Source organism: Polyergus mexicanus, unplaced genomic scaffold, assembly GCF_030449975.1.
Source record: "Polyergus mexicanus isolate NDT 795.1 unplaced genomic scaffold, iyPolMexi1.0 SCAF_16, whole genome shotgun sequence".
In the NCBI taxonomy this organism is placed as follows: Eukaryota; Metazoa; Arthropoda; class Insecta; order Hymenoptera; family Formicidae; genus Polyergus; species Polyergus mexicanus.
Genome location: NW_027223336.1, coordinates 2,155,748 through 2,183,501, shown reverse-complemented (window position 1 = coordinate 2,183,501; position 27,754 = coordinate 2,155,748). Strand labels below are relative to the sequence as shown.

Here is a 27,754-nt window from a genome sequence, read left to right as displayed (position 1 = left end):
CAATTATATGTTCCAGGAACTTTTGCGCCACTCGAGTAGGCAATGATGACCGGCAAAATTCAATTGCATTTTGAACAAGAAAAACATTTTAAATGAAGAAATAGATATCGCTTTTTAAACCATTTGGTCTTGCTTATATGATACCGTAATAGTGTCCTAATGATCTCAAATTTAATTAAAACGATGTAATTTACGCATCAATAATTACGCGCTTTCTCGGCAATAATGCAGAATAATAATTATTTAAAATAAATATTTTTTTTAATATCTTAATTAAATGTCAACTAATTATATTGGCTCTCTAGTAAAAACTGAAAAGTATGAAAGCCAATATTTTCGAACGGAGAATATAATAAATATAAAATGCAAAAATTAAAGAATTAACTTTATTTACGTATTGATTGCAAAAAATCAATCGAGTTACTCAATATCTGTAATGAATAACGAATTGCTTTTACCGATCCCTTAATTTTTTTTTCTTTTCTTTTTGGTCTAATTAATTTCAATTGAATATATATTTATATTACATTTTATGCGATGATTTATAAGAATATTTGTATCTTTCAATTTTTACATTATTAACAATAAGAACATCGAGATCGTAATTTAAAGTATTCGGAAATATGAAATCACAGTTTTATAATACAAAGCAGATTTAAACTTTTCACAATATTTTTCGATTTTTGTTCCATAACTATAAACATAACTATAAACACGTATTATCATAACTATAAACACGTTACAATGAATCTGTATATATTCCTTTTGTAGAAGTTTCGCCTGTAGCACAATGGCAAACTGTTCAAGCTTGCTTTTATATAATATTTCTATATAGAAGTTTTCTTTTATAATATTTATATAAAAGAAATGCGCTTCTTTATAATAAATCTAGCCAAAAAAAATCTCGTTGAATTAAAAAGAAATGAAAAATATAATGCATGTGAGCTTTTATCGGATTTGAAAAAATTCAATGGAAAAAATGCCTGAGATATTTCGAAAGAATATATTTCTTACAAAGATCTTACACATACTTTGAAAATAAATACAATAACAAATAAACGATAAAAAGATTTTAAAACTTTTTACAATAAAGAAAATATGTATATTTATTTATTTATTTATATTACAGAATTATAAATACTTTTTTTGTTTCTGAAAATATGTATACTTTAACCAAAATAAGATATCCCAATTAGATATTAATCAATTTCTTTAGAAATTATCAAAGTTTGTTATGAAATGATCATTTTATGCGTGACAAACGACAAATAAATCTCATAAATTGGAGATAGACTGCTAAGTTCCATTATATCATCATTAATGTTTAATATTTCTGTCATAATTAATGCTCGGAGCCAAGTGTATTGTGTGTATGAATATTTAAGAAAATATGCTTTTTTATATAACATTAGAACACTATTTTACATATTTTAAGATAAAAAATAAAAACATTTAGAAAAATTTTTATATCAAAATAAGATCTTAAAATTACTTTTCTACTATACAAAAAAACATACGACTAAAATGTCATTTTGGATGTATATTTAATTTTGTGTAAGATTTATTCGAAGATTACCGATATGAAACAATTGTGTTGTATACATAATGATCAATTAATGAGCTTCATAAATCGGAGATTGCCAGACTCGATGGACGGTCATTATTTAGTATTAATAAAAAAATCTGTCATTATTAATGCTTGCAGGCGGAGAATTGCATCGCGACGTACGAGCCGCACGCGTATTGCGTTGTTTATTCTACGACTGATCGCGCGTCAGTGCGTGTCGCCGAGGAGGTTCTCCAATCTTTATGGAGGAGCGATCACATGTCCGCGAGGGCGGTCATTCTCGTAGGGAACAAGGTCGACCTGGTTCGCAGTCGACTGGTATCGACCGAAGGTAGGGAATTTTTTCTCAGTCTGACCCCGATAATCGACGTTCCCCTCGCGATATCGTTTGTTTGGATGGTTTGCGAGGACACGCGAGAATGGAAATTCGTACGTGTATTCGACAAACGAGGAGTCTATCTATCATCGACCTGGCATTTAACGTGAAACGCTGATAAAGCGATCGCAGATAACGCAATGTATGTATCTAAATGTACTGACGCAGCATCTTGCTGTGTCCTTGATGCAAATTCTCCGAGGGTAGCGGAGCGAAGGAAAACCATTTAAATCCTCTGGCGAACGCGTCGATGCATAAAATATATCGTTTCTATACGATTAAACATGTTTAAATTAGTAGCATCTGCCTTGTAATTAAGCTTTATTTCTATGATAAATCATCATTTATTATATACTATTATATTATATGTACATATATATCGTATACATTTATATTTATATATGCAATTTATATTTGCAAAAGAAGGAGAGAGAAGAATAGTCGACAATTAGCATTCATCCTCTTTAACTTTGTAATAAATGATTTCAATGCCGTTACAGAGGGTAAATCCATGGCGACATCTTACGATTGCAAGTTCATCGAGACATCCGTTGGCATCAATCATAACGTCGACGAGCTACTAGTCGGCCTGCTCACGCAAATTCGTCTGAAGCTAGAGAACCCCGAGAGGACTAGAGAAATGTTTCGGAAAAGATCGCGGAAAAATCGCAGCAAGTCGCCGCTGGGTTCGTGTTCGGAGAACAACTCGCCTAAAAAGTATCGCGGCAGTCGGACCAGCACCAGCCTGAAAGTGCGCAATTTGCTCGACAAAGTCTGGGCACGCGATAGTAAGTCGAAAAGTTGCGAGAATCTTCACGTTCTATAAAACTCGAGGATCGATCGCTTCGATTCGGAAGAATAATCTAGCAAGTCTGGCGAGTTGCAACGGACTTCCATTGAAACGTCTTACGCTTCGAAATTGTCTTCGAGTACGAGGGAGGTCAACGAGGCCGACCCTTGGCGAAGAAGAGGACAAGTATTGACCGCTCGATATTCCCGACTTGGCGGAAAAAGAGGAGAAGACACGTGCGTATCGCTTTGTAGCGACCTTTCCGGCCGCGTTTCACGACATCGCATGTCGTGAGCCCTCTGTGGATGATGCAAACTTTTGTTGCTTCTGTGAAACGAAGCACATGCAGAATCCGATTATCGAAATGACTAATCTAGAAAAATAATTTTTATTTTCTTCTCATGACTTTAAGAGCATTAACAGTAAATCCCGATTAGGATATTTTATTTTGTAGCATATCGTGACATTTCCATTACGTCCTAAATACGCGCTCGAAACTACACCCGTCAACTTAGATTTTCTTTCATTTTTTTGATTTAATCAAATTTTTGAAGGAAATTAATCTCCCTCTTTCTCTCTCTTATTGAACTTTTCACAGCTGCTATAAACTACAAGCCAGTGAGAAAACGCCCCTAATACCGAAATCTGGTAAGTGTACAATTTTTATGATTACCGTAAAATGTAAATATAGGCCACAGGGGATTGTGTTCTAAGCGCATATTCTGCGAGGTGCGTCGTTACTGCGAAGAGTACGTTCGCGAAAGAGAAAGTCGTAAAATAAAATACCCGTAAAGTAAAGTGAAAGGTAACACCGAAGGCAGCAATCATCGTAGATTACTATGGACGGACTCGTTATCGGTCGCGCATAACCCCGAGATTATTACGGGAAGGAAATCGCATCGATTCTTATCGCGTCCGCTCGAACGGAATCGTAATGGTTTTCTTTATCGCAGCGTATAAATGCAAGCGACAAAGAAGCTTTGCAATATAAGAAAAATTCGCTAACAATAAGTAAAGGTACGGCATTGCTTTGCACTGCTTGCATATTTACAAAACGCGACAGAAATCGCCGATTGTGTGTTAGCAATGGTTTGTTGACCTTTTCGCGCTCAGCAATCTTGACTGAAATCCAATGTAGACAAATTCCGGAATAGATAGCAATACGGATAGAGAGATAGCTTCCAATTGCGGTTCCTAATCTATCGCCGTAGCAATGATTCCCGAATCTTTTTCGCTGATAATACGGCGGTATTGCGCGAGAAATCACGACGCATCCAACTTTTAAATTGAAGAACAATTCAAAGTTATATATCAAAGCACAGAAAAAGTTTACTCTTAAATTAAACTAAAGAAGAAGAAATAAAAGACTTAATAATGAATCGGAGAAATTCGAGATTTAAAAAATATAAAACAATAAAGACTCTTATCTAATGTATCATACAAACGTGAGGGAAGGCAATTAAGAGCCAGCGCGGTAATTTGTGCGCAAATTTTATTACAATCGAATTATATTAACATAACAAAGTAGCGCGATAGGCTTAAAATTGCCTTCTCTCATCTTCGTATGTTAAAAGATATGGTTTTAATTTATTTTGCAAAAGTAGAGACATCCTTCATTAACTTGCCAAACTATATGTATATTTTAAATCTCAAATATCCGATCTATCTCTTATTTCTTCTTCTTTAGTTTAGTTTAAATGATTTTCTTTGCTTTGATATATAACTTTGAATTGTTCTTCAATTTAAAAGTTGAACGTGTCGTGACTCCTCGCGCAATATCACCGTGAATATATGAGTCTATATAATTTTTTGCGCTTTTTTGTTGCTGGAATGCATAAAAAAAATTCTAATCTATACATTTAATTTATTATGTTTTTAATCTATGTTGTAGCAGATAGCTACAATAGCTATTGGAGAAAGAGTAAAAAATAAAATAGATATTTCATTTTTATATCTCTTAAATGCTATACGTAAGGTTTTTGTAAATCTCCTGCATATTTACAATTTTGTAGTATAATGTATAAGAATCACTGCAATGTATAATGTAGTTGCGTAGTTAATAGAATAGTTGTAGTTGAATATTGAAATTATTGCTCTCTGTTTGAATTTATTAGAGAGAAACATTAGCAATTATATTTTAAACCTTTTCACAATTCTAGCAATTATTTTTAAAATTTTTATATTCTATTCTATTCTATTTAAAAAAATATGATCATTTATTTTGGAATAATTTTATTTTATATTTATTGCATTGCAAGCTATTTTACTTATTGTTAGTTCAAGATATTGAAGTACCTCTTACAATTCTTTTTTATCGGTTAACGACCGGCATAGCTTTAAAGGAAAATTGAGCATATCTCTGATCATCGTGAATTTGGGTCAAAGAAATTAGCATATATAAGATAAAACGAATTCAATTCTAACCAGAGTTACAGAAAGATTTGTTTCTAATAAAAGGCATAAATCATTAACAAGGCGATTTAAGGGATGAGATCAAATGCAACGATTAATATAAGCGTTCATCTATATGTCATATAGCCGGAAATCTTTTAATCTTTCGACAAATCCGGCGAATGAGAATATCTTATATTTAATAACAAATATGAGCGCAAGATCCGTTATTTGAAAAAATTGATTTCGCATCGAAAACGCGTTCTTTCATTATATTTTCATAACGTAAGGATTTATATCTCACGATATATATCGTTTTCTCGATCGATCGCGAGATGCGAAAATGCTCTGTCGGATATGGTTGAACGATGCAACGTTTACGCATCGTGAAATACGCGAAAGATAAGGTTCGCCCAACCATACATTGCGATTGCCGTTCCTTGAATTAAAGAGTCCCGTTATCAGCAAAAAATGCAAAAGTAACACAACAACGTCAGCTGGCGAATCGAATCTGTTGCCGCGAAAGGTCGTCTTTTGCGACAAACAATTAATTTCCTAACGATCTCGATGCTCGGTCGACCGATTCATCTCGGAACTCACTGCACGCTGAATATGTGTTTGCGAACCGGATTCGAAAACGAGAAATCTTTCAACGGAAGACTCACACGGATATCATCAGTTCCATTAGCGTCGCGTGTGTATGTGAATGACGGCTCGTATGAGAGATGTTAAATTTCGAACCATCGATATATATTACATAAGACATATTTAAGATCGCAAATTTTTTCTCAATTACAAAAATTTCACATTTTCACACTTCTTTTTCTCTATTACAATCTTAAATTTACATTATATAAAAAAATTAAACTTCAGAAAACGTAAAAGTTTAAATTCATTGGCTAAAGATAAGATCGAGTGGTTGATATTACAGCTTGTGGGTTATATAAAAAAAATACAAAAATAAAAGATTTGATATTATATAATTGAAATGAGACATTGTGATATTTTGACAGATAAAAAAAGATATAAAAAATTGTTCATTAATTTTTCTGTTTTACGTTTGATACCTATAGTTCAGAACATGTGCAAAACATGTGCAATAATGTGAAAAACAAACTGCGAAATAATACAGTTATTGCTTTTTTCTGCATTCCGCGTAAATCCTCTGGCGTCGTTGCCCACTTTAATTAGCTAAATTACACGAGGATATAAGGTGCGCCTAGTCACCGAGCTGCATATATGTCGCATGTCACGTAATCCGTTACGTTGAAATTCTCGCAACTGCATGATTATGCTCCATTTTACAATCTTGCGACTATTCGATCTCTACGTGTGTTGGGTGTGTATGTACGTGTGCGCTCTTCAGCTGATCCCATTTACAATATATTATTCTGAATTCGATTTCTTTCTAGCCTTATCCTTGTTTCTCTCTTTGCTTTCTCCTTTTCTTCGAGCCCTTTAATGCTATGCACGTAGACATACACGTACTCTAACGCAACACAAAAGCTTAAAAGTTCTACTGAAAATGGCTAGAAGGAAAACATTTAGAAAAGAATACAACGGAATAAGATCATTGGATTGGCTTGACGTCGTAGGTTTATTATGAGAGAGAAATCAAGTGGCACGTCGTGTTCAGAAATATAATTTCCATTTGGATAATTTTTCTTATAAGACATAATTTGAATATTTATTGCGATACGGAAAAGAATAAATTTTTGGTATCTATGGAGTAAATTTGTTACGCGTTATATCTTTCTATACTTTTATTGGATTTTTAGCTTCTATAAATTTTAATTTTATACTGCATATTAATGCATATTTTATTATTCTACGAATGATAAAATACGCAATATAAGACGAAACATATTTTTTTAACATATTTTTTCACACATCGCTATTTCCCACATAAAATATATACCTAATATCTCTTTAAACATTTAATGATAATATTTTTTTGCGATAACTAAATGCAATTACAACTACTGGAAAGTATTATATACTTTCATATCGTTCATCATACATAGTTCAGAAACAACAAACTATTATATTGACGTAACCACGTAACGTATCGAAAACGCCTGGAAAAATAAACTTTATAATATAAATAATTATAATATAAATATAATGCAAAAAAATCATGATATAATGAAAAAAGTTTTGAAAAAACAATTTTGTAGGTTTCTGATTAGAACACTGTGGGAAGTTTTAATATTGCTTCTCTTTGTAATATCAAAAACGATTATATAAACATGTTTAGATAATAGGTAATATAGCATAATCTGAATTTATTAAATTTATTTAAAGCATCTAATTATCTAATTATCACAATCACAAAATATGTCGAAATAATGTTAAGAATTTATGTAATATATATTTTTCTTTTCTCTTCATTACTTACTTATATTCACCATGCATTACTTGCTGGTATTATAATTTGATATCATTATTTAAAATATTCAGATTTATATCTGTATTAATTAAATTTTAATATATTTTTGAAACTTTCTTTATAAAAAAACTTTTTTTTTTTTTTTTTTTTTTTTTTATGAGTGATTAGGAAGAAAGATCAAATTTAACCAAATAAAAGTGAATAGAAAGTATACCTTTCCGTAAAGGATACTTCCACAGATTTCTTATAGAAAAACGAAGAATGCAAAATTCTAAAGCGCATCCCGCGAGATCACCACGCATTATCATTATTATCAGTTATTATACTTATTCTTGAAAAAGCAACCTGAATGTTTGTGGGCAGCAGTTGCGAGAAATTCGAACGTTACAAACTTCTGCTCCATTTTCCAACTTGACCGATACGAAATTATGGCGCCGAAAATAGGAACTTTTCACTTTAGCATATTTTCGATGCAACAAAAGATAATTATGTCAAATTATATATATGGATGTTTATTCAAAATACGATATTGCAGAAATTTTCCATTTTGAGCGCGCGCGATACCATCTTTTAAATATCGCGAACAAAAAAATTATTTCAAACCGATGAATGATAATGTAAACGTAAAATAAAAATTAACAGTTTATCGTTGTCATAACTAACGTTGAACATTTCTCGTATTCCGAGTACGACATTGCAAAAACAACTTTTACGAAATAATTCTAATTCAATTACATCCGAACGATTATGAAAGTCGGTCGATTGATAGTCGAAAAAGAAAATCATGTTCATGTTCGCTGTCGACACCGGGGAAATTGGGGCCAATTTGTCGATCGTCTTTATTCTCTCACTAATTGACAGACGATGTAACTATTGACGCGTGAAATTCGCGGATAACTTTCTTGTTTCTATGCTAACTAAACACGCAATTTCTGCGGTATTATTTTGAACTAAGCACGAAGTCGCGCGTTTCTCATTCAATGTATATTAACATGTAGATTAACAGTTGGTGACATGCTTGCAAAAACGGTCGGAAACGTCATTTATTTAAATAGGAAAATAAAGTTTATTAAAATAAATAATATAATCTTCTCTCTCTCTCTCTCTCTCTCTCTCTCTCTCTCTCTCTCTCTCTCTCTCTCTCTCTTTCTCGATATTATTCATTTTTCAAATTTTGGAAATTAATTGGCTTTTAGATGTCTTCCATCAAATGTGAGTTATTGAAAAACGGATATATATCGTAATTCAAGAATGTTTATAGTATGCTATAATAAAATTATTAAATATTATCTTCGATAAAAATATCGAAAAAAACATGAACCGGATGATGATAAAAGTTTAGATCCATACTTAAGAGGCTTTCTTGTTAAAAGAATCGTGAACTTTAGAGTCTTCTTCGATGGCGAGGTGTGATAGTGCACCATTGCCGGCTTCTCGGCAATTTAACAGCCATGGCGATATCAAGTAAGGTGCGCGTGGCTAGCTTAAGGTTAATAATTTAATACGAGCGCGTTATCTCACGCGAGTCGGTTCATAATAGCGTAATATATCGCTCGTAGTATCGCGCTCGGATCTTCTTCTAGAATAGTAGTTAAAAGATTCGATGATATTCTTATATTCGTTTTCCTGCTCCGTTCGCTCATCAACATCAGAGAGAATTCAAGAGAGCGGCGGTTCGATTACACCGGTTCCTCATAATTTAGCTACAGTGGCTAGTTTTATCTTTGCAATGAGATCTTTTTATCTCGTAGTCGCGTAATAATCGTAATTAATATTCTTAATTATATTTATAATCGCGATCTCTCGCGGGAATTCATTTCTAATCGGATCGCGTTGCCGGGCGTTCATCATGCATCGTGCAACATCGTTCAACGACATGTTTTTTTTCCCAATGACACATCTTTTATCGGAAAAAGAATGCAAAGCACAATAACCATCAAACGAAAAATATTTATCGCAAATATTGTCACGAAAAGGTAGTCAAAATATGGAAAAATATATTTCAAGCACAGAAGAAACTGTCGAAAATATGGTTTAAAACGCCAATTGTTCTCTGGACAATTTAAAGCGGTATAAAATAGAATACTATTTTACATTTTTTAAATCAAATATTTATGTCAAAGACACATATTTGAAAGATTGCACTACGATGGAAAGTATACTTTTTACATTATTATTCATTAAAAGAGAAAGAGGGAGAGAAAGATAAATATTTTAGAGTCTGCGTTTTACACGTTCGTGCGTACGTACATAAATATAAAAATATATATTATTTATTTTGCGATTTTTTATCTCGCTCGTTTAAAAATGCAAATATGAAGATTTTACACGTAGCGAGGATTTCCGACCGACGTAGCACGTCGCACGTCGGAATTTGTTCAATCGCACGCTGACCTTAATTCCTTAATGCCAGTATAATCTTTTTGCCAAGATACAAAGAGAAATAAACGATCAATATAAATTATTCGTTATCGATCAACAGGGATAAAGCTATATCAAAAATCTTATCCGAATACGTTAACTAATACTGAACTAGTGCTGGATTTGAATTGGAGAATGATTGGAGAATCATGAGAATGATTGGATATTGATTCGCTGATGTTTGATAAAATCCTAGCGATTGAGTAAATTTAGGACATGTACGTCCTTACAGAGTTTATTTATATTCGCAATTTATGCGCGTTAAAATTTACGATGACAAATCGTTTATCTCGCATCTAATTGCTCGATTTTATCCTGCTATAGATTAAAGATGAAGTACTCAAGTAGAGTTTCTTAATCGCGAGATCTTTGCTCCGACTAATGGGGATTAAAACACGTTGAAACTGATACAATATTCCCGATGAATGCAGTCGAGTAAAATGATTTCCGTATTTACGCACGACAATGGAAACGCGATAGTTGATGCGAAACGTATTTTGCCGCGGGCACGAGAAGCTACTTATTCGTCAAAGTAACATCGGTTTCAATCTCTACCCGCTAGCGATATATTAACATGCTTACGTGTAGTGTGCGTACAATTTACGATTGATACACGATAGCTCGTTAGCGAATTCCGATTGTCTATTTAGGACGTACGTACATCTCTCTCTCTCTCTCTCTCTCTCTCTCTCTCTCTCTCTCTCTCTCTCTCTCTCTCTCTCTCTCTCTCTCTCTCTCTCTCTCTCTCTCTCTCTCTCTCTCTCTCTCTCTCTCTCTCTATCTATCTATCTATCTCTCTTTCATTTTCTCTCTCGCAGAGCAGAGAAGAGAATTGTGGCATATTGCCCGAAACTATTGATTGCCATTTGCCATTGGAATATCGTCATGTATTAAGAGACGGTGAGTGGATCAAATAGCACGTACACCTTATTAATTTGAAGCCCCGCGCACGAGAACGACGCATACATACATGCGACACACATTTATTTTTATAAAATGCGAGAGAACTCGTACGATATATACATATATATATTTCCTTCCTAAGCTACGTCGCGTTATCTTGATGTCTGTTCACGTTTATTCGCATCGTTCTTATATTTGGTTTTGCATAGTCGAGTTTATTTTCGTCTGATCCGCGATTTGCCGTACTTTTCCGTGACGAACGAACGATAAGCCGCGTTCCTCGACCAGATAAAACGGAAATAAAACCGCGACTCGATTTAGCGAAAAGAGTTCGCATTAGCCGTTAATTCAAAATTTTCCAATCAAATTACGATTGCTTATACAAGCAAAGCGTTGCATTCTCGAATGTGTTTCCCTTTTATTTTTATATTTTCTTGCACGGTAAATTGTTGGAATAATTGCAAAGCATATAGTTAAATCAATTTCCACTTATGAAACTTATTATGTAATTTGATATAACGATATAAATTTTTGGGACTATGATGTCAATGCGCAGATTCGAAAAGAGAGAAGGATACATTTGGGGAGATTTGCTATTGGAATAAATTTCAAAGCACGGTTTCGCGGAATTTTGCGTAATAATTCACGACTGACGTGGATCGATGCGTTTAAACGTATTTTGTTTCGCCACCGGATTTCGTCAATGCTATCACTAATTTTGATAGGAAATGCATCGATGGTGTCGCAACTACCGACCTGGTCATTAATCGATATCAGCGTTAAGCCCGACACAGCTTAACATTTAATGTCGGCGTTATTTTAGGTAGCTTTGAAGGATAGCCGTTCTTGCCATCGAGCTGATATGTTTATACTAAGCTGTTTATTAAACGAGATATGCGAGTGTGCCGGAATGTAATGGAATATTCGCGATAAATTATCGAATGCAATGAATGTCTAACATTTGCTATAATATCGCATTGATGAGAAAATTACAATAATGTGAAGCAATAATAGAATATAGCATATGAGAATTTACGAGATGGCATTTAAGCGGGGAAAAAGGGATCGGTGTAATAAAGGAGATAATTAAAGAGCATATGGTATATGAGTGAAGCGCTGAAGCGATTCAGCGAGTACGACGAAAATTCGTTAAATGCATGTCGCTCGATTCCCCAACGGCGATTTATTATCTACGTGATATTATGGGTGCTTTTTTATGGGAACGTGCGTTGCATATCACTGCGAAATATGCGAGGATTTTCAATCTTACTCTCAATGGTTAATTAAAACAAGGTTAAGTAAAACAAGTTGGTTTAATAAGAAAAAAAAAAAGATCGTGTAAATTTCTTTTTAAATTAATTTACGATAAGACAATATATATTGATGCATAGTAAAAAGCGAAGAAATTTTGAAATAATTTCTACTTGAGCACTCGAGCAAATTGTGAGGAATCTTATATTAATAGAGGTGCTAGATATGTAGAAATATTCAAATACGTTTCTTTTTTTAATATTTTCTGGAGAATTGAGGAGAATTAAATCCTCTTATTAACGACCGCGAAGAAGGGAAAATCGCACTTTTGTGAAAATGCGCGAATAATGAGACCACGGTGCGCGGGGCTTTATAAATATATAAGTAGAGCACGTTTTAACGAAGTAAGCGATTAGTCAAGTAATATGTCCAAAATGCGCATGACTGATTGTTAAAAATCGACCTTGGGCACACGCTAGGATATCACTTGAGATACGCCAATTCGCCAAGAGATATTTACGCGACCGTCGTCGTTAAATTGCCAGTGATTACAAGATCAGTGATGCTCACTATCAATATACCTGCACGCTATGATAAGCACGTAACTTTGTTGTATCGTTATCGCGTAACGATGTACGATAAGCTATCGAAAAATTTCAATAAGCATTTTTTTGATGAAAACGAGCTGAATCACTCTGAAAACAATTAGGAAACTTAGGAAAAAAATATTGTACTGATGAAAAAGATGATACTGGTGAAAAATAAATAAGGATATATATTAATATACGAATTTGATATATCTAAAATTATTTTATTGGGTCTTTTTACAATTGCGCAATTTCAAAATTTCAAAATTATTTATAAGGATATATATATTTAATAGCGCAGATATTTATAACTATGATTATATATTTTTTTTCTTTATTTTCTTCTATATTAATGTAAAGACAAAGACCTGTAATGCGCGGAAACCAATTTCTTTTATATAAATCAATTTATTTTTAAGCCTCGCAGTTAAGCCTCGATTCAGCTCGTTTCACTCAAGAGTGCTGAACAATATTTTATATGAGAATACATGAGCATGATAAAATATGTCATCCCGAAAATACTTTCAGTCGGTGTTGTAAAAATTTTAATGAAGATTTAATTTAAAAAAAAAAAATGTAACGGATGTTTTATAAGAGGCCCGATTGCCTTGTAAATTTTAAATAAAAAGAATTCTTAAACTCGTAAGAATCGATCATCCGTAGGAGAAACAATAATCAAGAATAATCCTCATTGTTTGATCCTTGTTCTATTATTCTCTATTAATTAAAGATTGTAGATAGTGCTAAATGATTTTAATTTTAGCTTAAAATATGTCGGTATAAATGATAATTATAAAAGTGAGATTAGGAAAGATGAAGGAAAGGCGTTTTCGTCATATAGAACTGCGCACATGAAAGAGTATTAATTTCAAAATAATAAATCAATTTTTATGCCATTAATGCTATTAATATTATTATAATTGATGGAAACATATGGGAAATAACATCTTAATATTCGTGAAATATATTTGGCGGCGAGAAACAGGGATAAAAAAACGATGCGTTTGGGAAATAAAGCACTTAACAAGGTAATCGTAAACAATGATTTTCCGTCCATCTTGAAACGCACGATTTTAATGAAGACAATGTTTCGCAATGCGAACGATCACATTTTCGCAAAATTGTGCACGAGCATTGTATGTATGCGTACTCGATGTATCCTTTCTATCGACTTCTCCATCAGAGGATATCCCGGCAAAATGCTGCGTATCAAGGTATGACGACAAAAAATGTAATTGCCACGCATGATGACCCTTGCATCGCGATATCGTTTCGCACGGCTTTTTATTTCGGGAAATAAGTATTTTATGTAGGACGATGATGTTTTACCAATTAAAATATGCAAATATCTTTCTGATTTTGCTTATAATTTTATACAGACTGAATCAATTAATTATACAATCAGGAATAATTTTTCTAATTTTTACTAAAAAGATTGTTAAGTATTTATTGTATGTATATATGTATATAATAAATTATCTTATGATTTATATATTCATGTTTTGCGAAATAAAGCAACGAATGTAGCGAATATTTCTCAACAAATTGAACATTTCATATAACAATTTCATAATAAATTAATATTTTATGATAATCTAGTTTGAAAGAGTTAATATAAATCTGTTACGATTGCATTAACTATAATGGATTTTCAATACTATAGATAAAATTTAATATTAGCTAAATATATTTTTAATTTTATGCATGTATGCGTGTTTCTTTTTCTTTAAATATTATATAATTATAAAATAATACTCTATAGACATTAATTACATTTTATACAACAAAGACTTTCACTAATTAATATTATAAAGAATTACTATGTGTGTGTGTGTATAATCAGAATGGAATAAATATTATAATTATTCGTAATAAATGTAAACACCGTCAGGTGCTATTTCAATCATACGTATATAATTATATTTATAGCTGTCGGTAATTACGTATAATTATCATAATTATCATCGTCCTCGTTCTGCATGAATAATCGGAAATTTACGCCCATAAAATCCGCTCGATTCGCTTTCGGGCGGAGTCGGAGATAATATCGTAGCCGATAGGGGACGATTGAAGACGCAAGGGACGTCTCGTGCACGAATTACCTATAGATTTAGGTTTAGGATGCTGATTGCCAGGTACGTGCCTTACGTTAATCCAAAATGCCACGGAGACAAGCTGGTATATATATTTGGCGCGTACCTAAGCATTGACGAATACATTGCGGACCATAGCCTAGCGATTAGGCGATTTCACACAAATCGATGTTATATATCCGTACCTGTATATGTAAGGGAAGTTAAAAGAAAAAGAAAAAAAAAGAAAAATAACAATACGACACCAGACTCAGAGTCGGCCGAGAATTTTCTTGTCTCTTTCTGTGAATGTATCGTACTTATATCAATATTTCGACAACACATAGTGATTAACTAATATAATACCGATCAAAAGTGGGAAATGGCGTCGGTATTCTGTCGTTTTTCGGTTAAGGCAATGATTTGCAAGGTTCCACATATTTTTATTCCTTTAAAAAAAAAATTAAAAAGTTCGTGAATTTTCTACGGATTTTCCACGAATTTTTCTATTTACGCGAACAATCTCACTTTCTCTTTTTCATGAAACAATTTACGCAAATACTTATCATAGTACTTTTTTTATACTCTACACGACTAATCATTGCTATCCGAGAGTATTTCCCTATGGCTTTTGCCTCTGGGAAACAAAATATCGCTTTTTGGAAAATGCTGACTTAGAACGACTTTTAGACGTGCGGCTAAAAGGGACTGTTTCGTGTCGGAAAGTTTTTGGGATCGATAAACCATTGACACACCGTCCCTATCATTCTCGTGATTTACTTTTGAAAACGATTCGTGGACATATTGCCTTGTCGTATGTTAATGATAAATACGTGAGAAAAGTTCTCGGCGTACATAATAAAACAAATTATGAAAGTGACGAACATCACGATCAATTATAATATTGTACGAATGAGATCATCGATAGAATTTGCGAGCGAATTGATAAATGTCCAAATATCATGAAATACTTAATTAATGTTCACACTTATTTAATGTTCAATGTTTACCATGCGGTGTAATTTATATGTAATATGTAAAAAGAATTTTCATAGAGGAAATCAAAAATAGTATATATAGTATATCATATAAAGAAAAGCATAATTTTTTTTGTTCGTTATAGAATGCGAGAGAAAATATTGAAATATTTAAAAATGTATATCTCTTTTATACTCTATTAAAACATTTCAAATTATTATTTTATATAAAAACTTTATATTTTTTATGATTTTATAAATCTATTACAAGATTTTTTTTTTCCACAAAAAAGAATTTTTTTTTTTTTTTGTTTTAACTACAGAAGTTTTATATACACATATTAATATCTAAGTTTATTATTATTATTAATTTTAAAAAATTCCTAAGCTCCATTTAAATACATACGCCCTTAATTATTTTTGTGCATTAAAATTATTTTTGGGTGAATTAAAATTTTTTCTTTTTGCCATGTATATGCGGTCATGTCCATTTTAGGTGTAACTTTCTATAACTTACCGTCTTCTCGTTCTCTCATATACATCCGGTCGAGATGTCCACGAATCGGACGCATGCGGAAGCTCTGTTGTAACCTATCGTCCTTTCTGTCTTCGTTAAAACGATGAATCGAATTCGAAGCCTGCAAAATGTTGCATGAAAAAACGATTATTCGTTCGGCAATAGAAATGAAAAAAGAAATTATTCCGACATTGCTCGGTTATTGCATATTTTACCGAATGTTTGAGAGACGCGGAAGGTTTAATATGCGGATACACCAAGTGGAGGACGTCCACGTGATTCCATTGACGACGAGAAATAATTCGACGTATTAGTTTCTTACAATGTTTTTATCCCGTGTATTATATATAGACATCTTTATATATATACATATATACATATATATCGTACCCGCGACATCGTCGACACTCGATCGTAGAAACGATCGTGAAGTGTCCATACACACATACACACATACATCCACACTTTCACATGCACGAGCTACATTCCCTCTTATAGCGTGTAACGTAACATATATTTATGTGAATTTTGTCATATAAAATTAAAATTTATTATAATACTGCATACAGTATAATTCCGGCGCTTGGCGTTTTATTTCACGAGATACCAAACTTTTTCAGATTATCACGACCCAGTAAAAGATGTAACTGTAAAATGTAATCAATAAAGAATTTTGCCTAATATATTCGGGAGCAGTTTTCTCACCAAACATTAATTATAATCGATTTTTGCGACATTTCAATAGCGCTCCTTAATTTACATAAAAAAAAAAAAAAAAAAAAAATCCAAGACCCATTGTTGATAATATCACAATGATAGGCATGCGCTGATTCAGATTTAGTTATAAAAAAATATAATTTTCCTATATTATGGAATAATTATAAAAATTTATGAAGGCAATATAATAAATAGATAAAAAAATGTTGATATAATTCGAGAAAAATATTATTTACAGATATGAAAATTAACAGAATAATTTGCTAATATAATATATGACAAAAGTCTGATTCTCAATAATAAAATAAAATAGTATTAATTCAGCTATGTATATATAGTTATGAAACAAAGATATATGTATACACACACCTAACGAAATGATTTCGCTGCATTTCGGCGAGAAGATAACCGTGCGATACGTGCAACCGAAATGATAACGAAATCTTGATATCGGCGTATCGCGGTTATAACATTTACTACATTACAATTAACGGCCGATATACTTGACGAGACACACTCGCGATAATTCTTCGCGCGCGAAATTTACTTTTAAATAGCAACGATAACGCGAAATGTATTGACAATGAGCGATTCGAATGCGACTCCTTCATTTGCGACACGTTCAGTGAATGACCGCGAAAGGTCTATCGGAAAATCTTTTGCGATTTTCAAAATATCAAAGGAGTGAAGTCATCGCAATAATTAGATAAGTTCGTGTAGTTGCACTTTTTCGCATTTAATAATATAAAAAATATATATATATATATATGTGTATATACATTTTTAATCTTTTCGGAAGAGAAAAGAAAATAAATACACGAAGTGCAATTAAATAAAACTATATTATTTAAAATGGATGTAAAATTCGAAATATTTTAATAAATGGTCGAAATAATAAATTATTATAGAAACGTGTAATTAATTCTGCGAATATTACATCGTAAAATAGTGACGTATTTTTTTCAAAAAAGGACAGAATAAATTTTTCAATTTACCTAGACCAGCAATCTTTACTGCTCTCTCACCGATGCTTGATGGAATAATGTTGATACGTAATAAATTATGCGTGAAAAAAATAAGAATAAGGGACGAGATTACTCCATGAATACCGTACACCGTACATTCCCTCAACGGTTTTTTCGACGATGGCAGCACCTGTCAAGTGGCACGAATAGAGTGCGTTCGAAAATCCTACGGACTAAAGTAGCCTTTAATTGACCAATCAGGACAGTTCAATGCTAGTTCCACGAGTAGGATTTTCGAACGCACTTTAATATGCTGCGCGATGTATTATAAATAAAGAATATAGATATAGTTTTAATCAAGTGTGCGCAAATATATTGTTTTCATTAAGTGATCTAAATTTATTATGTAAATTGCGTTCTAACGATGTATTGTTACTCGTCACGGTAAAGGATAATGCTCATCTGTGAGAGTACGAAGTGATGGTTTCTCAGATGATTGATTTATGAATGTAACCTACAAAAACAATACTTCCAGATGCTCTGTATAAGAAACGGGAGAAAGCGCGGTATTTCGTGGCTATTTAATTTGGTACCGAGAGTTCTCTATTCACGTCGCAGTGACAGAAGTACCAGTATCTCCTTACACAAAATCGTCAAGTCTAATGGTGATTCCTTAGATGGTGAGTGATCTCTTTATTTCATAATGTTACCAATGAAAAAGCCAACGTCATTGACCTATAAGGTCACATCTAAAATCTGTTTTCTTCAAGGTCATTATGATCATTAAAAACTTACTTATATAAATGAAGTTATTATTATTTTATGTCTCTTTAAAACAATAATATTGATCTGCAAAAAGATTATATAGATTTTATACATATTTTTGCAGTAATATGTATTAATTGTAATTAAATGCATATTAAAAATTCTTATATTAAAGAATTATATGTGCTGGAGTTGATATTAATCACATGAAAAATGATACAATGATCTCTAGCTTAATTATATCATAATTGATTATAATTTCTTGCTATCTTATTGAATCTTATATTTGCTGTGAAATCTTTATATTAAAACTGCTTTTATTAACTGTAGAGTTGCCAATTTTTTTATTTCATATAAACTATCGAAATCCAAATATATTTCTCATTTAAATAGTATTTGTTATTATGAATGTTTTACAAAACAAGGAGATATTGACAACAGCGCATGGGATACCAATTCTAATTGGAAATTGTTAACACCGAGAGGCTTTCGATTTTATCTTCCTGGAAGTGTAGGCCCCGCTTGGTTAGATGCTAAAACTACTGCCCAAGTTAAGACTTACTTTGTTGAGCCATCTAATGAAGAAGAGTTTGTAGAATCTTTAAATGATAAAAATGAATATCAAAGAAATAAAGAAAATTGGAAAGTCATGCAGCCAATGTTGGATTATATGGCACAGGAATGCCCTGTTCTTTTGCGAAAAAGCATAGAAGAACTGTTTCCAGAATGCTTGGATGTGACCTCATCGCAACTCACCATTATAACTATTCGTCAAGAGGCAAATCTTAACTCAATGAAATGGCGTAAAGAAGCGGAAACAGAGAAACTTGCCAAATATGTGAGCTAAATATATATTGTAAAGTAATATATGACAATTGTATGAATAAAATTCAAAAATAGAAAATATCTATGAAATACATATATATTAGTCTATTAGTTTGTTCTAGCAGCCTGGAATATATGCACCAAGCTCAAAATGGCTGGTTATTGGGCAGACTTTATTAATCCCTTTAGTGGACAACCCCACTTGAGTTCACGAAAGAGCGTCAACTTATATGAAACCGATCAACGATTTCGCTGTATAGGATTTAAAGTAAAACAAAGAAACAATTGCAAAATTATTACATTTGACAATAGTCTACAAAATTTTATTGGTATGTAAATAGCTGTACATAATAATGATAATAGTCTGCAGTATTTTCAAGATACGGATATATTTGCAGTTTTATAATAACGTTTTACTTACTTTTTTGCTTATGACTACGAAGATTTTCGAATAATATTCAGTTTGTATTGATGCATTACGATTTTCCCCTGTCGATTTTAGGAAGCCTTTATACTACAGCGCCGCCAAACACTGAGTTATTAGAACAAATAATTAACGATGGTGATGAGGATCAATAAAAATATTTACGTGTACATTATATATATAAAAAAATGTTTAGTTTACTTATATTGATAGATCCTCTATCCTTAAAATTATAAAAATTATTACACATTTCTACATATGCATCAACGATTGAAAAACATGATGGAACAAACAATGATTCGTTGAATTCTGATTGTATATTTTGTCGATATACTCTTGATCAATGCATTAGTGGAGTACGCCTTACATCGTCTCGTAAACGATCCACATTTATTTAGTGAAATACTGTAATTAAAGTTTTAAATTATAGGTTTTATTGGTCTTATTTTATTGGTCTTATTTGGAAAAATCCTTTCAGTAATTATGGATAATAATATATTTTTTTATTTATATAATATATGCATAAAAATTACAAAACTGCTTATAAAACTATTTATATTTCTATCACACACCGTTATTCTTTTTAAGATAATGAATATTAAATAAATTATGTTCAAATTGTAAGAGTCTGTATATATTCGGCACAAAATGTGACCGTCCGATATCTGTTTTGTATTAATTTGTAAATTTTCATGTTAGAAAAGTCAAATCAGAATTATATATCACATTTTTCATTCAGTGGGTGTGAAATATCAGTAAAAATATGTGGGCCATATAATTGAAATTTAGTCACAATTTGAGTATAATTAGAGTAACTAACAATGACTAAATAATCACAAGATTGCAATTATACATTACAAACCCACAAGAAAATTTCTTATCAAACATCCCAGAGTTTTATTTTATTCACTAAAAACTTCAATGAAAATTCACAAACTCTAAAGTTATATATATATGCTTAAGCTAAGGGAAGCTGTTATGCTTTAACTCAAATATAAGTATATAAAAAATATCCGCTAATTAAAACGATGCGAGTGCGCGTTTCATAATTGCAACAACAAAGGAACGGTAGGATTGTGTCAAGTCACAATTTGTTTTAAGATATAGTCAAGATAATGACTTATAAAGGTCATAGGTAACTTGGTACCACCGGCGGAACGAATATTAACTCGCTCGTATACGCTAGTGAATCTTAATTGTTACATGAGAGAGACTTATTGCGTTTAGATTATAAGTTAATGGATTACTATTCACACAATGCTTTATGAGGGGTATAGCACATAAAAATATAAATTCCTTTATACTTATTTCATATACAGATCCGATTGTACCAATGTTACTTAACGCTAAACATTTAAAATTTAACATTAAAATATTTTTTTCGTTTAATATAAATAGAATCTAGAAAGAAAAGGACTATGTAAATAGCATTAAAACCAGTTAGTTAAGATTCTTGAGATATTTATAATTTGTATGTCACAATATAATGACATATTTCTATATATAAATGATCATTTTGCGTTAAAAAAAGATAATAATAAAGTATCTCAATTTTTATCAAAACGACTGCTCCTTGATACATGAGATGCAATCACACGAAAATAATTATTAAAATTAGATGCTATTAATATGAGATTGAAATAGAAATAAATTAGCCCTCAATCGACTTCTAACTTTCGAAACGAACCGCATATTCCGCCCAGCTCTTCGTTATTAGCCGCGTGATAATCTTTTAATGAAAACTCGATGTACATATTGTCTAGAGCCTTGAGTTGTTCTCTCTTCTCTTTCAGATCCTTTTTGAATTCAGCTGAAAGATAGACATTGTGAAGGAAAAAGTAAAACAATATAAAAACCTATCCAAAATTCAAAAGAAATCTCTCCATACCGATCATTTCCGAGAGTGGAATTTCTCCTCCGTATTCCTTCGGTAGTATTTTCGGATCTATCGCTTCTCTCAGTTCCTCTATATCCTTGTGTATCTGCCAAGATACGTTAGAAACGTTATTTATCAGTCATGTAAATTTCCATACGGAGTCATAATTCGTGATGTTTACCATAACGCGAGACTTGAGCTTATCATTAAGCAGCGAAATGGCGAACTCAATGATCTTCGCTACGCTGCCAGGAATATTGATCAAGTGCGTCTCCTTGTGACGCATCGGGGTGCTATTCTGTATGCATCTCAACATATTGCGAATGTCCGTGAAGGACCACGCGCTGAGATGGCTCATGGTCAATCCAGACTCGTCGTTGAGATGTGTATAACCGCGGATCTGATTCTCCTCGTCGTCCATCAGAGTCTCAACCACCATGCTATGGACTCGCGCCATATGTACCGACGAGAATTTGCAAGGATCGAAACGTCCTTAAAAACAGAAAAATAAAGTAAAGCAGATATCTAATCTATTCGGAGAATAATATCATAAAATTATAAAACAGAAAAGATGCTGTATTAATAATAATTTAAAATACGATCTAAGAGAATTATGAAGTTCAAGAAACAAAATATATTATGATTGTATAATCAACAATATTATACAGTAAACTTAAATCTAAAGTTTAAAAATCTTTGTAGAAATAAAAAGAAAAATGAATTGATTTTCAAAATCAATATTACCTATTAGAAAGATTAGAATTATATATATAATTTTGAAAATATCGTTTTTTTAACTGAATTTTAAACTAATCTTTGGCTCTTTGCATTTTCAGGATCATTACCTGCACACGACAGTATCACTTTTCGACCATGCCGATCCCGTTTCGGTAAAGGTACCAGGTAGCCGCTGTCGATGATGGCCTCGAGCTCCGGGTCATCGATGTCGAGCTTCTGAAACCAGTCGGGATAGAGTTGTCTGATGGTGAGATAGCGTTCGAGCATCTCTTGTGCCATCGGCAGACTGAATTTCTTCGTTCTGAGGAATCTCAATAGGAATAGCGAATCGGTCCTACACTTTTTGATCGCGGGATGCTTTTGGATCCAATGACGGAACTGCTCCAAAGCCTGTTCCCTCGTATTGTCATCCTCGCGAAGCTCCAATCTGGCCGCTTCCAGCGTGTCTACATCCAACGTGCTCTTGTACTCGTACTCTTCTTGCTGCCCCTCCGTCACCATTGTCTGAAAAGTAATTCGAGCTTGACATTCTATCCCAATGGATCCTGTGTCCCGATCGAACAACGTTATCCCGTTATCCGCTATATCTTTCGAGAAACAGGAGCCGTGTAAGGTACATTCGGATATATATTTAAATTGATCGAACTAACTAAATACTAATTTTTTTAGGAAATTAAAATATCGTCAATTAATTTCATTTAATTTATAATACTGAATTAACAACACAAAACGAGGTAACAATGTCTATAATTATCACTAAAGATGTAAAAAAATCATATTAATGAAACGAGAAAATCGAATTAGGATTCTTGGTCAAATTATATTTTCTAGGAGCTGTTAATACGATATGGAGCGTAAAGAGAAAGCAGACGAAGTATTGAGATATTACAGTGTACAGTCTGTAATAGAGAATTGTATTAGTATAGCGAAGATATAACGAAGATAAAAAATTTACATAAAGCATTTGATTTTTGATATTAAAAATTTGTGTAACGATATATAAATAACATTTTTTTCTTTAAGTTTACTTTTATTCTTATATTTATAAAATTGAATTTCACAATCAAAATACACATTCAATTATTAATAAAAATGTTATTGTTTATAAATTTTAGATAAAATAAAGAAGTAAATATAATATGTTATTTCTTCTACTCTTTTCATATTTAAAACTAAATTTTTAAATATAATTCTTTTATATATCACGATAATTTTAATATTTAATTAAATAATTGGATATTTAATTAATAATTTTTTGTTGTAAAAATAATTCTAATGCAAGCGCATATGTCTGATATCACGCAAACAATTTTAAATTAACAGTGCCGAGATTTTCCATTTCATTATTTTTTTTGAGAAACTATATCCAATGTGAGAGAAATTATTTTTATAATTCTGCACGTGTATACGAAGCTTAAACAACTTGCGGAATGAAAGTGAGACATCGAAAGGAAGTAGTATACGAAGGGGCCTCAACAGCTATGCATAACGAGAACACACATATACACACACGTTTCGCGATGTATCCAACTTTCTATCGCGGCATCCGAAGCGCAATACCGTAAACCAACGTGCACCAACGCAATATTGTTTCAACCCGAAAGTTAGGTATATTCAATATTTTTATCCATTAAAATAATTTAGATTTAAATATTTAAATTTAAATAATGTGATTTTGAATTGCTGCTATCAACGTTCGCAAAAGGCCGTATGAAATGATCGTATGCAAACGATCTTATAAGATGCGTAATAAATAAGAAAACAGCATATATTTAGCATTATATAATATTTTATTTGTGTTTCAATTTTAAAAAATGCTGCTGAAGTCATAAAAATAATTTCTTCGATTTTAGCGACGGTATAATGAATTCTAAAATATGTAAGAAATGATATAAAAATGATGTAAAAAATTTCATTGATGGACTTTGATTTGAGAGATCAACCACATTCCGGTTAGAAGCTTGAAAATTTTTGTCTCGCGTTTAAATTAGAGAAATGACGTAAGGACATTAAAAATAGCGAAAATTATTTTAATATAATTAAAAAATTATGCGTGTTCTTCTATTCTAATAATAAATAAATCTTAATTTTTGTTTAAAAAGCATCGAATTAATTTGCTCACTTAATATATCGAAAAAATAGCAATCTCGAAATATCTTAAATATCTATCGAATATATATTATTATAAAAGATTATTGCGAAAGAAGAATTGCTACTATATCAATGGAAAAGACAATGTAGATAGTGAGAAAATTATCGCGCAAACTCGATGGACGAGTTATATTGATGCACTTTTACTACTTACGTTCGCTGAACGCTTTTATCTATCCGCGAAAGAAACTTTAAATTGAATGGCTTGTTAGAAACTTTAATTCGATTTTTCGATTAATCGGTCGATTTAACAGTTCCGATTTCTTGCTCTTAAATTTTTCAACTTCCGCGTTTTTCTTATCCTTGTTTTCCTTTCGTATATTCTTTCAATTCCGCATAAAGCTTAATTTATATTTGTATGGATATTATTCTTTATCTAATTGGTTAAAAAGAGAATTATTTTATTTTATTTGTCTTTTGAAAAATGCCTTGTTAACAGGTACTTTTAATAATTTATTTAGATATCTAAGAAGCCTCGTTTTTAATTATTATATTTATTCAGATCCGTAGATACTCATTATTCATACGTATAATTCCATATATAAAAGGTGGTTTTAATTATATCAAATATTTTACTCACACGCACTTGATAGATCAATGTATAATTAATATTTGATTAATATTTGATTAATTTTTTTCAGTAAAATTAATTTTTTCTTCCTTCTTCGAGATAATTTCCTTTTTCTTCTTCTTCTCTTTACGTTTCTTCAAGAAATTTTAATTGTTGCTGGATTCTATCAAATCGAAATCATATAATCGATTGAGATTTTCAGTCGATGTTTCACTACTTAATTCCACTTAATGTTTCGGTTTGGAGAACACATTTATCCGCGACGCGGAACGAAAATCCGACTTAACACACAGTATGAAACGAGAAATAGATGTTAACTGTCGAGCGATGTACACCAAAGTAATCCGGCTGCTCGATCGGCTGGTCAATTTAAAGCGGGATTGTCGTGGTGGTGCTGACTCTCCAACATGAACGGACTTTCAGGACCTTCACCTACATCTTGTCAACGTTCTCCATCTCTCGCTCACACTCACGCGATATCTACAAGATATGTGCGTCTATTATATACCACACAGGTATGTTGGTACTTTACAATATTAATTAAAAACAGAATATGTATATATAATAGTGCCAATATATATTGTCAATATATTGTATGTACGTAAAGAGAAAAAAATCCTTTATACATATATATAGAAGAACCAAGTATATCTGTATTTACTAATTCCATCATGGATAAATAACTAATCAATTTAAATGATTTTAATGTATGAAATTAGAATCTATGTCTTTTTAAGACTTATTAATAATTTTTTACATAAATATTGATTTTTGATTTCTAAATTAAATTCGATCATGTAGTCTTTTTCAATATTGTGTATAGGACATAAATTTTGAATAAGTTACAATATGTGTGTGTGTGTGTGTGTGTGTTCTGTTTTTATTTTAATCCATGGAGAGATATTTTAATATTATTTATGAAAAGTTTCTCTAATTTACAATTAGCGAAACTTATTAAATTTTCTAAAATTCTTGCTTCAATTTTATGACCCGCCCATATATAAGATTAATATTTTTTCTGAAAAGAATTCTTATTAAATGATTTAATTTATTGCAAATGGTGGAATTTATTTGCAATAATCATTAACGTAGAAAGAATCTATGACAGTTAATATCCTGTCACATAATATTCACATTTAAAGCTGAGTTGGCTGTTACTCATTTGCATTAACAAATGCGAATTATCAAGTGGAATAACTAGTATTTATGTAATGCTGAATTCATCTGTTCCCATCGAATATAATCTTAAAATTAAATGAAAGAAAACATAATTTTGTAGACCGCTATAATCTAATGTTGTAAAGATAGTAATAAAAATATAAATGTTGTTATTTTATATAAGCTCTTATACTTACGTATATATATATATATATATATATATATATATGTGCAGTTTAGTCACATAAAAATATAAAACATGTAATCTTTGCATAAATACAATCTGTTCATACTTTCACAAAAGAATCTAAAAATAATTCATATTTCGTGCAATAATTTCTCTTACTTTCTTATATGTATTATTGTAAAAGTCTAAAGCAATTTAGGTCACATAAAAGAGAAGAAGCACGTTTCGTTAATCGTTATATCAAGTGAGAAAAAGATTGTTGCAAAATTTTTGTTGATATATAGTAATTGGTCACGTATATACAAATTAAAGTATCATATTACTTTCGTATTAAAAGCACCAAAGAAGCTCACCATTCTTGAATGCCAACATTGCTGAACGATTCACTTTCTTTTATAATTTTTCATTTTACTTTCACTCGCTCATTCGAGCGATGATTACCGAGCCTTCTGATGAATATCAAGATTATTTTTTCACTTCATATCTAGGAGCATACAGATCTATATCATTACTCTTCGCGCAACACGATCAATTTTGTCGAAAAATTGATAAATTTGATGCAATTCTCTTTAATTCGGTTTTCTCGTATTTCCCTAATGCAAAATATGAAATATAGAGAATACTTCTCTTGTCGTATATTGAAATACAAGAGGAAATATTTAGAGAGAGAGAGAGAGAGAGAGAGAAAGAAAGAAAATCTCAAATTAATGAAATTTATTATGTAATATTACAATTTAATATATACATTACGCAGAGATATTTTAATATTTAAAAATATATATATTTGGCTATATATTGTATATTAAATAATAAATTAATTTGACAGCGTGGTTGACGTTACTATAAATTATCTTTATAAATCAGAATAAATACCGTTATAAGCCAAAGTTTAAAAATTATGCATAAAGATAATGACATAAAATTATTTATCTTGTGAGACAGATAAAACTTGTTAACAGATAAATAATAATTAATTATTACCGTAACTTTTTTTAGATTTTAAGCATGACGTATTTGCAAATGAAATCACGTATTTATAACGATTGCGGAAAATGGAATCATTTGACTTCTTAACATTAATTATTGTTAGTTATTTAGCATACGAAGAGTCTTGTCAAGCATCTTGGAAAGAGATT

General features: G+C 31.5%; 3 protein-coding genes across 11 annotated transcripts in view; 2 read left to right on the top strand and 1 right to left on the bottom strand.

Moving 5' to 3' along the window:
* The window catches only part of LOC138940375 (uncharacterized), a 35,226-nt gene extending 18,309 nt beyond the window's left edge, over nucleotides 1-16,917 (top strand). For 3 of the 4 annotated variants that reach the window (XM_070309219.1, XM_070309218.1, XM_070309217.1), the window contains 2 exons: nucleotides 1,706-1,898; nucleotides 2,444-7,462. In XM_070309219.1, the coding sequence (XP_070165320.1) occupies nucleotides 1,706-1,898; nucleotides 2,444-2,769 (519 nt within the window). In that variant the 3' untranslated portion in view covers nucleotides 2,770-7,462. Of the gene's footprint in view, nucleotides 1-1,705; nucleotides 1,899-2,443; nucleotides 7,463-10,752 lie in introns of those variants that run through there. The other variant, XR_011447985.1, reaches the window with a different exon arrangement.
* A 1,324-nt stretch (nucleotides 16,918-18,241) lies between these two features.
* Nucleotides 18,242-22,435, top strand: LOC138940268 (methylmalonic aciduria and homocystinuria type D homolog, mitochondrial). Of its 2 annotated transcripts, none has more exons than XM_070309005.1 (5): nucleotides 18,242-18,393; nucleotides 18,459-18,603; nucleotides 19,114-19,526; nucleotides 19,626-19,842; nucleotides 20,016-22,435. In XM_070309005.1, exons 2-5 carry the CDS (start codon nucleotides 18,459-18,461, stop codon nucleotides 20,090-20,092), a joined length of 852 nt encoding a protein of 283 aa, XP_070165106.1. In that variant the 5' UTR covers nucleotides 18,242-18,393; the 3' UTR covers nucleotides 20,093-22,435. The 2 variants fall into 2 exon arrangements, with proteins under 2 accessions (XP_070165106.1, XP_070165107.1); XM_070309006.1 differs by having other exon boundaries at nucleotides 18,255-18,367; nucleotides 20,016-22,434.
* Nucleotides 21,451-27,269, bottom strand: LOC138940267 (clavesin-1). Of its 5 annotated transcripts, XM_070309000.1 has the most exons (6): nucleotides 26,972-27,269; nucleotides 25,283-25,753; nucleotides 22,659-23,055; nucleotides 21,995-22,305; nucleotides 21,826-21,919; nucleotides 21,451-21,747 (listed from the first exon to the last, which is right to left on the bottom strand). In XM_070309000.1, exons 3-6 carry the CDS (start codon nucleotides 23,050-23,052, stop codon nucleotides 21,596-21,598), a joined length of 951 nt encoding a protein of 316 aa, XP_070165101.1. In that variant the 5' UTR covers nucleotides 23,053-23,055; nucleotides 25,283-25,753; nucleotides 26,972-27,269; the 3' UTR covers nucleotides 21,451-21,595. The 5 variants fall into 5 exon arrangements, with proteins under 5 accessions (XP_070165101.1, XP_070165100.1, XP_070165102.1 ...); XM_070308999.1 differs by lacking the exon at nucleotides 26,972-27,269 and having other exon boundaries at nucleotides 25,283-25,813; XM_070309001.1 differs by lacking the exon at nucleotides 26,972-27,269 and having other exon boundaries at nucleotides 25,592-25,813.
* Nucleotides 27,270-27,754: the final 485 nt, after the last annotated feature.

Excerpts from the sequence above, each read along its gene's own strand:
- LOC138940267 (XM_070309000.1), bottom strand. The coding sequence starts at position 23,052 with ATGGTGACGGAGGGGCAGCAAGAAGAGTACGAGTACAAGAGCACGTTG. Across the intron at positions 22,306-22,658 it reads AGTGATACTGTCGTGTGCAG|GACGTTTCGATCCTTGCAAA; the intron begins GTAATGATCCTG and ends TCTGTTTTTAAG. Across the intron at positions 21,920-21,994 it reads AGCTCAAGTCTCGCGTTATG|ATACACAAGGATATAGAGGA; the intron begins GTAAACATCACG and ends GTATCTTGGCAG.
- LOC138940268 (XM_070309005.1), top strand. The coding sequence starts at position 18,459 with ATGCTCTGTATAAGAAACGGGAGAAAGCGCGGTATTTCGTGGCTATTT. Across the intron at positions 18,604-19,113 it reads TAATGGTGATTCCTTAGATG|GAGATATTGACAACAGCGCA; the intron begins GTGAGTGATCTC and ends TTACAAAACAAG. Across the intron at positions 19,843-20,015 it reads TAGTCTACAAAATTTTATTG|GAAGCCTTTATACTACAGCG; the intron begins GTATGTAAATAG and ends TGTCGATTTTAG.